This window comes from Anopheles arabiensis, chromosome 2, assembly GCF_016920715.1.
Source record: "Anopheles arabiensis isolate DONGOLA chromosome 2, AaraD3, whole genome shotgun sequence".
In the NCBI taxonomy this organism is placed as follows: Eukaryota; Metazoa; Arthropoda; class Insecta; order Diptera; family Culicidae; genus Anopheles; species Anopheles arabiensis.
Genome location: NC_053517.1, coordinates 10582573 through 10594280, shown reverse-complemented (window position 1 = coordinate 10594280; position 11708 = coordinate 10582573). Strand labels below are relative to the sequence as shown.

The window sequence follows — 11708 nt, the reverse complement described above, 5'->3', positions numbered from 1 at the left end:
CATGTCCAAGGTGCGTACATAGTGAGGTTTGTGATTGGTTTGACTAATCTTCAAAATTGTTAACATTGAATTTGTGTTATACTGTATAGCTTACAATGTTATTTGCTTTTAGTACACCATCATAGCAGAATTTTGTGTAAAGAATAAAGTCTACAAAAAGCTTTGAACTTTATGGTTTTAATGATTAAGCAAATGGCCACCATCATTATCACTTTTTGGAATTCCTTATGTTTTGATGCAAGAGAGGACACGTGTGAATATTTTTAGAATTTCTCATTCTTAGTAATATTAAATGTTAATTTTTGTAAAGATTCAATCTTTAATTTCTACTAAACTAAATCCAATTGGCCAAAATGAAGCAATTATTTGTAAACATTCCTGCACTCACTTGGAAGCAAAACCACTCCCCACTCGATTATGCTCACTCGCACGCATTGGAAAGGAACTCACGAAACTCACCCACGACATGAGTGCTGATGCTGTTGCTGCTGGTGCTGCCGGCACGCACTCAACTCACGGTGACCAAAAACACGAGCGCCAAACCAACCAGCCGGTCCAACCTTGGCGTCTTCTAGCGGCACAGCCATCGTTTCAGTGCGTTCGTGACCGTGGTTTAGCATTGACGGCTTTTCGCCCTCATCTACTGGGCCGTGGCGCAGTTTCCTTGCTTGCTGTACACACTACCCGTACACTACACAGGAAGCGTGACTCACCGTTTCCATGGATACGTTCGGGAGGGTTACGAGCGGTTGCAACAGTCACAAACCAGTGCAACACCACCGATCCGGATGGCAGTGTAGAAAGTGCATCGCTGCACATTTGTCGTTACTTCACTCGCTGCGTGTCCTTCGCTAGTGTGTGTGCGTGTGTTTTATACATGCCATTTTCTGGCACTATTTTCCAACTTCAACATCGTGTTTTCTGTAGTGAATGTAGTCGTAGTTTTTACCTCGCTCGCCCTCACTGGTAGTACCAATGGCCTGTAAATATTCTGCTACAAGTTTTAACACCTCTACCAATGCCCAAAACGCGACCTGTGCTTGTCAAAAGTTTTGTGCAAAGAGTGCCGTGTTGCGTGTAAATATGAGTGTGCTGTATTTTTTATCCTAACCTACAGACGATCGTAAGATTTTAAAACCTATGTAGTCCCTAGAGCGGTTCCAATGTTTCTCCGTCTCTCTAACCTTCTTCGCCATTTCTCTCTCGTGTGTGTGTGTGTGTGCGTGTGTTTTCTCCTTTTGTCCTACCACAACCGTCCACGCAGTGCCGCGTGGTAACCGTGCAAGCCGCAAATCTTAATGTCAATTTCATCCCACTAACCGCAAACTTTCGCTGTCGAGAGTTTTTCGGCGACCATTCTCCTCACGGCTCATCCTACCATTTTATACCATCCTGCATCTCGTATCGATACGACCTGTGTGTGTATATGCGATTATTGTTCAGTGTGATCAGTGGATGTGTGTGTGTGTGGGGGGGGGTCCTGGTGTGAATTTATCGCTACATGCAGGAGCAATAACTCGTGAGCATAATTTAACGGCGCACGCATAAAAGATGGTCAAAATTGGTGCTGTGAAATTGCCATTTTACTGTCTGGCATGGGTGCAACTGGTGAGCGTGCGGTATTGAAGTTGATCGTTACCGTGCCCGTGGTAATGCGTGTTACATCCTGCGAGGAGCTATAATGTGATACAGCAGCCTTTTTTGTAAAGTGCGTGTGTATGTGTATGTGTGCAAAGCGTGTTTTAATGTACAAAATGGAGTGTGAATTGTTTGTAATCGTAAAACGAATTGTAGTGTGTAATAAAAGCATATTGAGTACGATCGATAAGCTGCGTGTGTGTGTGTTTATTGTTGATGCTGATTGAACAAAAATTGAGAGCATCAAATCCGGGTGTGGCAGACAGGAGGATAAAGCATTTGCATAGATTTATGACTCGTTGTCTCGTTGTAAAATAACAACACGCACTGTGTGCACTGTAGCGAAAGCTCTTCCATTCCATTAAATTAAATCCACCAACGGAATCGATTTTGTGTGATGAAAACACAAAAAATATATACAAAAGAAACGATCCGATGCTTAAAGCACTAGTTTGAAGCTTCATCCCCGTTTTGGAGTCAAATATTAAGCGATTGCTGCACCCATGCCGAGTGGGTCATAAATTAATTACCCAGAGTGTGCCATTCTAATCCGATTGTTTGTAAATTTATGAGCTAATCGGTCTCGGTTGCATCGAGCTGCACCTGCTGTTGACTGTTTGGCGCTAAGCGTAAAACAAACGTCGCCAACCTTACGAGAAAAAGGTAGGTAAAATGGTCTCTAGTTTGCTTCATACACTTCGATTGTGTGTACTACAGATACCTTTTATCACCGTTAAAATGTTTCAACCTGGACCCACCTGGCTGTTAGATAACGGCAACTCGATCATGTTCGGGACCGACGCAAAGTGATAGCAAAACTGCCATGTAAAGCAAAAAAAAACAAACAAACGTCCTCCATCATGCGGTGCTCTGAGACATTTAACTTATCAGTAAACACCTGTTAGTGGCACTTTCGGTCAATGTTTCCTTACCGCACGAGACACCGGGGCGATGTGTTCTGGAGCTTAAAGCCGTAACTAAACAACACTGCCTGTACGGTGACCCCGGGGCTGCCAGGAAGCCTCCACGCTGTGCGGTTGTGGAAGTTGGGCTGAAAACTTCCAACAACGGTTGCGGTTATGTAAAGCTTTTCCAATGAATTTACTACCCATCCCCATGGGAACGGTCTCGATGTTCAGCGATGAATGCAGTAAAAGCGACTCGTGCCGATGCTGGACTTGCTGTTGCTAGCTGACTTCTTGTGTCTTTTCGTGGCTTTTAAGAGGCAGACAAAAGCAAACCAAATCAACCAAAAAAAAAAGAATAAGAAAACCCACAAGTCACTGGCAAACTTATTTCACACCAGCTGTAAAGCATCACTTCGTCGGATGACCAGTGGAAAGGAGGGCTGGTGAGAGAGCTCTCGCGGTTATGAATCTTTGCAAATTTCTTCCCCACACTTGAACCTTTCAAACTCACGAACCTAGTGCGATAGAGATGGTTCTAGAACGGGACCGTTTGGTGGGGCTGTGCACCGGAAAGGTTTTCCTGCTTTGAGAAGTTTTGTTGAGAAGATTATAGCGGCAATTGATTTACAATCCACAGTCCACTTTTTCCCGATTGCAATTGCATTCGTATATTCGTCTGCACTTGACTGTTGCTTCGAGTTGGAAGGGAAATAAACTTTTCGTGGAAAAGCTTAATAAACTGTACTTTTTGTGTAGTTTATTAACGTTATATTCATTCAATGCACTTGGCATTGAAGGAAATGAATTGATTGAATTTTAAATTAGCGTTAAAGGTGACTAAAATAGTTGTGTAGCCATGTTTAATCAGTTGAATTTCAGTTTGAAGAGGTCTTTACCAATATGAAATGATCCTAGAATATTATAAAGCTCATGCAATTTATAAACGTTAACATACTGTTCATATAGCTTTGCTTCTAATTGGAATTGAAATCACCAGAGCTGTAATTAATTTCAATGGATTATGTTTACGCATCCAATTCACATTTGAACCAGATAACTTTCCAATCCGAATTTGGTTCAGATTCAATCTATCTGTAAGCGTAAGTGAGATTTTTTATTAATGCTTTCTTTATCACTCGATTACGATTGATTTACAGCTCATTCAAGAGTTTGTTTGAATTAACAGTTCTGCAACAATACTTACCAACTTGCTTGCACGCCTCCTATCGGCACCTTAACAGTGACCCCTGTCGAAACATCTGCCACATCGTTAAGCAAGTACAACGATCCATAATTTCAGCCGTATATTCAATAATATACGCCCAACACAGCCCCCGCGTGCCGCATACTATCCAATAAACAACCGATTACGATTATTCGATTTTGCTACGCGAAAAATTGAACACCTGCCAAAATCGCTCGCAAGTGCACATTCCTTTCCCCAGCACTGATCTGGGTGATTGGGGAGCTAAAGGTGGGAGGTGGTGCGACTCTTCCAGTTGTACCGGTGTAATTCGTGATCGTACATTTGCACATAATGCCTGGTTACAACCGCACCGTTTCAGCGGATCGCAAATGACGCGCCAGTGTAATGTGTTAGCGATACACAGCGAACCAAAAGCGGGCGAACGTTATCAAATTAATCCACCCGATTGGCCCGGCGGTGGCTATTTGTTTTCCTTTGCCGCCCGACCGTTACCAATAAGAACGCGCTGAAAACTAATTGGATGAAAAATGTGATTTTAGCGGTTTGAAAAATGAGAGCGAGGAGTGTGTGTGTGCCGGTGATTCGAGCGATGTATGTTTCACCTCCTTGGGCGCTGGAGGTAGCTAGTCCGGGCTAGTACGCGGCCGTCTAGACGAGCATGATAAATATTTATACGATCGTAACGCACCACTACGCGCATCGCTTCGTCAGCGTCATCGGACACAGTGAAAGCAATGTGTTTAGATAAGAAGTTCAATGGTTGTTGAGCGAACAAGTTGCGTTCTTGTGTGTGTGTGTGTGGTTTGCCGCTCGGCGATATCTCACGCGCGGGAAAGGGTATGTACGGGCAAGGGGTTTGCGCGAGCACTGTAAACACGCTTGTTACAGCATAAGTTCCCGGGGCACATGTACGAAAGCAAGAGGTTACTAAACTGCACTAATAATCGTAAAGAAAGCCAATCTTACTTTGGTGGAGTTTTGTTGATGATGGTGGTTAAACGCACAAACACACAGGATGGGGCAGGATGTGGATGGGGAAAAATTTGAAGAGCGTATGATTTAACCTTCCCCCTATTGTTGGAACTACGAAGCGATGGTACGATAACGTACACAAAAGTTCACTGCGCTGTGTTGCGGTTGATGCTGTTGGGTAGTCGACTACAACGGGAGCATATCTTGCATCTTTATGTTTAAATGGTGGAAAAGTACTCGCTCCCACCGAAGCGAAAAGCGTATTTTGGTGAATGCAAAAATCGATTTTTCAGATACAAAAAAACGATTATGCCAACCGATAACGAAACACTGATAAGAGACGCGATCACCAAAAACATTTACCCGAATCGCGCGGTCCCCATCAGCAAGGCAACAACACGACTCATTGTCCCTACCGCTAAACCAATCCGGGCGGACGGAAAAGCAATCAAAGTAAGCGCAAATGCATTTTCCCCCTTTCCAGAGATGGGCGAAAGAGTTTTGGCTGCCGCTCAAGAAACAAGAAATCGTTTTCCACTTCCAGTCCGCGTTTATTCCACGTTGTTTTGTTGCGCTGATTCATTCATTCATTCATTACTGTTTATGGGGAATGGAGGCTCCCTCGGTTTCCGGCTGGTGGCAGTAAAATGGTGCCTTTTCTTCCACCTCATTGAGGTGGCGCGCATCAAATCAGTGCTGAAAAGCTGCCCTGCTTCTCTAATGGTTCAAAACTCATTCAATTTTATGTCTCTTCTTTCTTTCTCTCCCTCTATCTCTTTGCAGCGGACTCGATACGACCGTGTTTGTGTTCACGCTAAACAACGAACTTCCAAGGACAGCGCTCTACGTCACTGTTTTGTGCCTCACTGCGAAGGATTAAGCTCACCGGGGGAAGGGAAAGCGAATTGGTGTGAAAGTGGACCGGACGACTAATCCCGTTGACGCCCTACCGGAAGGTCGGTCAGTGATCGGAAAAAAGAAAATTAATCCTTTCACGCTTCGCTCCGCCCGGCCAGCAGTAACGCAATTAAGTGTTTAGAGGCGCGTGTGTTCTTCGTGCGGAGTTCTTAGTGAAACAGACGGGGCTCAGCGTAAGTCAGCGCGTTTGCTGGTTATAATCGTAACTCCTGCCATGAAGCTACTGGTGGGACTTTTGTTCCTTTCTGCAGTCAACTTTGGTAAGTTGCCCGTTCTACCACATCCAGTTGCAGGAAACAAAAGATTCAATCTGTGGAAAATATTGATCATTCGCCCGCTTTGAGGCTTTGAGTGTAGGCGCCCGGCGCTACACTGCGCGTAAGCTCAATAAGTCGGTGGAAGTAAAACACAAGCTTACCCGCCGTTAAAGGCAAATCCTGCCCTTTCTCTCTCTCTCTCTCTCTCTCTCTCGCTCTCTCTCTCTAACTCTCTCTCTCTCTCTCTCTCTCTCTTCACCGTCTCCAACTGTACGGTACTGGGGAAATTGGGGTTCGAAAAGCGACGGTATATATCGGTGGCAATTCATTTCCGGCGTACGCGCGGTTTGCGGGTCGCGCCAACGCGCCTACGGAAGGCAAGACGCTCATAAACAGATGCAGCTTTATGAGGCTTTTTGAAAATCGAGGGAAACTGTTTGCACTGATATGGATCTGTTCGGGTAGTTCGGTTAGGTTAAAACAATGGCCAAAGGTTCGGCCAGTGTGAAGCGTGAAGCGAAGGAAGTAGTGCGCGGAGGTTGAATAATGCTTTCGCGGGGAAAAGGCAAAATCTGTGGCATTGTTTTGCAACTGCAGCCAAGTACGGCCGGTGGAGTTATTACGGCTTTCTGTGCTTTGTTTTAAATTGCCTTCCAATGATAGTACTGGTAAAGTCTTTTGCTGAGGGAGAGTAATAGAGAAACTTTTCTTTTTTTTTCATTTTTAGAGAAACTGTTTCATTCTCGTTGAAGTATTACAGTACATTGAACTATTTGGAGACTGATAATGGTGGCATAGTGCACGCTGAATGTTTTATATAGAAATGATTGGGTTTGTGGGAAACTGTTCCAAAAGTACGAATGTCATTACACACGCTGCTATTTATTCTTCACGACTATGGAGCGTAATAATTTTAACCCATCCTGACCATGAACCTGCTGGCCGTGAGGCAGTGTAACGGATGATACGATGAGGTCATTACCGGCTATGCAATTTATTCCCGAACATGAACTCCATTTGGTTCAACGCACATACAAACACATCCACACACACACACACAAAAGCAGAAGCCAAACAGCGTTTGGTCAGCGTCAGACAGCATCGCGTCATATTCCATTAAAACGACGAACGATACCTTTGTTTGACATTCAATCATGTCGCAGCTGCACTGGACAGGACGGGAAGCAGGGGTAGCAGCTTCACCCAGCCGTAGGGGTGTGAAAAAAAAACGAGCGTAGGCCTTGAATTTCATGTTCCATGCACTCCCCCTGGCTGGCTGTGAAGATCGATTTATTTCTTCACCAACGCAGAGTTAGCTGCTGCTGCTGCCGGTTCCATTGTCGTTAACAGGACGGTGTTTGCAGCAAGCAAACATAATTTGCGTTCCGTTACTCCGGTACGGGTGTGTGTGTATGTGTGTGTGAGAGAGAGAGAGAGAGCTACACAGAAAGTGTAAGCTTTTAGCTGTAGATGATTGACGGATGTGGGTGGCTCAACGGCGATACCGAGCCGAATGTATAATTTTGTTTTACCAAAAGAAGGAGGAGAAACAACACACAAGCCCTGTATAATTATTTTCCAACATTTCTCACGACGACTTCTCCTGCCCATGTTTAGCCCAGATCAACAAGTTCTGCTGGCAGAACTTGTTTGCTTCATCGTCCTCAATTATTCATCTGCACGGAACGTCACGTGTTCAGCGATGGGACTGGATCATACAAATTTGAACCACATTTTTCTTTCTTTCTTGGATATGGATTTGGAATTTGTGGAGTTAATTCTACCCTTGCCGTCCCATCGGTGGTTTGATTGCACTGTCACTTTCATTGCAATCGTCTGCCATGCTACGTGACAAGGGTTTTTTTGCGGTACCTGGTTTGGGCTCACCTACTTGGCAGGGTATGTAATAGCGCACCGATCGTATGATTATTGCACGAGTGAATGTGGAAAGTGTGGTGGAGTGGCGGTGTAGGCACCACTTGCTAAAATGACAGACGGAAATGGCATAATGAGAAAGGTTTACCTACGAACAAAAAAGGGAATTTCCTTCTCGGAAATCATTGTATGGAAAACAAATAGCACAACGGTTGAAGAATTACGCTAGGGTGTAGCGTAAAAAGCTAAAAACAGACATTACGTTTGCAGTGAACCTTTTCAAACAATTAAAAAGGGTTATATTTATACTCTTGGGAATGCTGATGACTAAATAATTAACCACTTTTGTTGATTTTGATTAATTAGCGAAAGAATATCAATGCAAACATCAAGAAAGTATTCCCGATTTTTGTTTAGAACTTTAAACGACGCAATATTTACCTTTCCTATCAATTATCGTTCAAACCAATCAATGCGTCTTTTGTAGAATATTGTGATTGTAATATTTTACTCTCCAAATTGTCTGTTTTGATCTCATTCCACCTTAAGAACTTCTCAAGATTTTCAGCAGAAAATACACAACAACGTCTGATTACTAAGCCAACACGAGCTCGAAAAAATCAAAGAAAACACACATCGTGAGCCATTTCCGTGGAGACATAAAATACCCGCGCAAATGGAAAGGGTTTTTCCCGTTGCCAAGTGGCGCAGCATGGCGTGGTGCAGATAAGCGGCTGGTGGTGCCCCCCTAACCACGCCAAATTTATCGTTTGAGTATTTGTTCAATGATGAAACGTTGGCATGATCATGACGCGGGGGGGTGGGGGTGAGATAACCGGAACGAAATACCGCACCGAAATAATAAACAGTTCGGTGGATCCGCACGCGGTTTCCTTCACAACGATATATACAACGCGCCACCGATCGGAGCCAATCACGTGGCCTCGAAATTCCAACACGATAGAATCCAGTGAGATCTTCCGTTTTCTGAGTTGGAAATCCGTTTTACACCTGGCAAAAGAGCGACGATGGATTGCATCCCCCCTGCTTTTTTACTCTTCATTGGCCGACCTTTGGTTGTGCCCGTCTGGTACAAGAAGAAGAAGAAGAAGAAAAAAAAAAGGGAGTTTTCCTTCGACCGTCATTTGCACAGCAATTTATCATTCATTTCCCCCATTTCGGGGGGGGCAGCGCCAAATGGGAAGGGCGAAAGAAATGGATGCGGAACCCCCTTTGATGGTTTTCTTTTTTGTTGGGAGAGAGAGGGACGGCCTTCCGACTAATGGATGTAAATATTTATCCACGTAATCGAACGGTGGGATTATCATTTATTGGCTTATCCGGCGTTGGGTGGGGATTCACCCCCCCTCCGAATCGATGATAGTGCGATGGGGGTTAAAATACGACCCATTTGCATGACCTACCTCCCCTCCCCCGTTCCCTGGAGGTCGTTCGGATAAATGGTCGGAAAGGAAAACCGTGTAGTGAGGAAACCTCGCCACAAGGGTAAACCTCGCCAAATTATCAGCCTTCAACAGCAGGGTGGCCGACGACGGGTGGATTGAAACGGATCGGTTTGATCTTATCGCCAATGCCGGAATGGTGGTGCGTTTCTTTGTCAGGGAAATTCAGGTCACACCAACAGGTTGCCACAACAGGTTGCAGTAATGGATGGGTTTTGTTTTCATCCACACAGAGGTACTGCGTGCTGTTGCGTATTTTGAGCGCTGTTTGATAAACCCCATAATGATTGTTCCGTGGCGAAAGGAGGTGGTGGTTGAAGCAGGTTGGGTGGCAACGTCGTTGTCAAAAAAAAGCAACACTCCAATTATCTTGATTGCCAATCATTACGACAGTTGGTTGCTATTTGCATTTCCGGTGATGATAATGATATGAAAAGAGGGAAATACTGTACTTGGAAAGGAAATGGTGTAAGCTTTAGAAAGAGCTTTACTGGAATGAGGCGCATAATGCATACTGTGTTTGTCGTAAGATTTATACAAGTTTTAGTCATTTAAAAAAAACGGTTAAAACGAAGCAAAGCATTGCGAAACAGATTCAACTAACACTTTATCATTGCTGGAAGAAACTCAGAAGGCAGAATGGGTGTTGCGCGTCTCTTGAGCGCCTGCTCATTATCCCACCCATCAACACGGGTACCGCCTTGTCAACGAGAAAGTTAAGCGGCCAGCATGATCTGACCTAATCCTGATCAGCCGAGACTTGCAAATTACCACTACAGTACAGACAGTACGCGGTGAAGCGGTGTGTTTGTGCCGTGCGGTCGGCGGTGTCTCATTTTGCATATTCAGACGCAATGGCGGATGAGATGATAATCCCTGCAGCCGTCGGTCGCCAAGCATTGTTTACCACCACCAGCTACAGTGATGAGGATGTAAAAGAAGTGTAAGTAATATATTCCATCTTTGCGATTCCGTTTCCCGCGGATCTCCGTTCGCTTGGTGCGTAATCTGAAACACGCGTCAAACGCGGAGAATAGCATCAGCAGGCCGACGCACTTGAAACTTGTTGAACACATCGGGGTAACCCGAAGGAAGGTAAACACCGGGATCCGGGAATGAACGCGTTCATCACCATTACGGGTACGCGTGTGACGCACAGCGGCGGCGAGCATCGTTTTCAGGCCGGTTTTTGGACGACACGTGGACGTGGACAGCTCGCTCGACGGTGGCACGGAGTTCAAGTTACGCCCGTGACCATGACCACGGTCACTGTAACGACCTGTTGGGGTAGTGTTCGGTGCGGGCCGGGTTTTCGTTCGTGCCAGCGATAACTTTCCTTAGCCTGGAGCGCCCGGAGCCCCTTGAACGGGTAGCCGGGCCGACTGGTAATGGATGCATTATTAAGCATTACCGTTTGCCGCACACGTTCCTTTGGATTGTCCGTGGTGGGAGGGCCGGTTGTGGGGCCTTTTACTGCCCTTTTTATTTGTGTGCACGCGGTAGCCTTTATATTTCAATTATCTTCGTACCGGTGGCTGACAGGCGGTGCTGTGTGGCCGATCGGAAATATGGGTGGCTTGCATATTTATGATTTTTAATACCAAACGACGGTGCGCCTTTTTCGCAGGTGCGCTGGAAACGGTATTTAAAGGATGAAGTTTATTGGATGGGTTGTTGGATGGGGATGGGCGCTTACTTGTTTTTAAGCTCGGTGTGGGTTGATAGTACCTGGAGATAGTGTGCCAAAGGGAGTGGAGCGTGCAAACGATTTGTAAATAAGGAGCCAAGATTCCATGTTAGACCGTTGCTGAGGGTTAATTAAAAGCTTTTTAAACAGGTTGCCTTCCCCATTTATCAGCTCAGATTAGATTTATTATATATTATTGTTAATAAAGCCACTATCCGTAAGGTAACTTCACGTAGTTCATAAAACATAACATGGTAATTAATTGCAACCAATCTAAATACATAAAACCAGCTTATTAGAAGTAACAGTACAGCTTCCGGCTTTCCCAGTTATCTTTCAAACAAAAATGCAAAACTGTCCTCTAAAGAAAGATCATAACAATAAATTAGCCCATTATCTGCCACGCTCGTACATCACACGGAGCAGGCGGGAGGGAGGCTGCTGCCCACGCTACAATATCACAAACCGCAAACAAACAACCATAATACCGTACACCGACCGTGTGTACCAGTTTGTCACACTTTGCCCCCACCTCCCAAGAAGTCGGAAATTGGTCCCAGGTTGCGTTTTTACGAGCATAATTACGCTGACCGCACCGAACGGGGAGCCAAATTCGAGCCCTTTTCTTCGTTTATCGTGCCCGGCCCTCGGGGGTGGATCCAGCGCCGTAGGTCAGCGTCCAGCAAAACAGCAATTAAAGCACGCAAAAGCTAGACCCCGGCAAGCAAAGCAAAGCATAGGAGCGTGTGTGGTGTGCGTGGGGTCGTAAATTTTCCCCAAGAT

At 45.2% G+C, this 11708-nt stretch overlaps 1 protein-coding gene across 2 annotated transcripts in view; it reads left to right on the top strand.

Moving 5' to 3' along the window:
* Positions 1–610: 610 nt before the first annotated feature.
* The window catches only part of LOC120900381 (relaxin receptor 2-like), a 29828-nt gene continuing 18730 nt past the window's right edge, over positions 611–11708 (top strand). Inside the window, exons 1-2 of one of the 2 annotated variants that reach the window (XM_040307288.1) lie at positions 611–2301; positions 5509–5903. In XM_040307288.1, coding sequence (XP_040163222.1) covers positions 5858–5903 — 46 coding nt within the window. In that variant the 5' untranslated portion in view covers positions 611–2301; positions 5509–5857. Of the gene's footprint in view, positions 2302–5215; positions 5376–5508; positions 5904–11708 lie in introns of those variants that run through there. The other variant, XM_040307298.1, reaches the window with a different exon arrangement.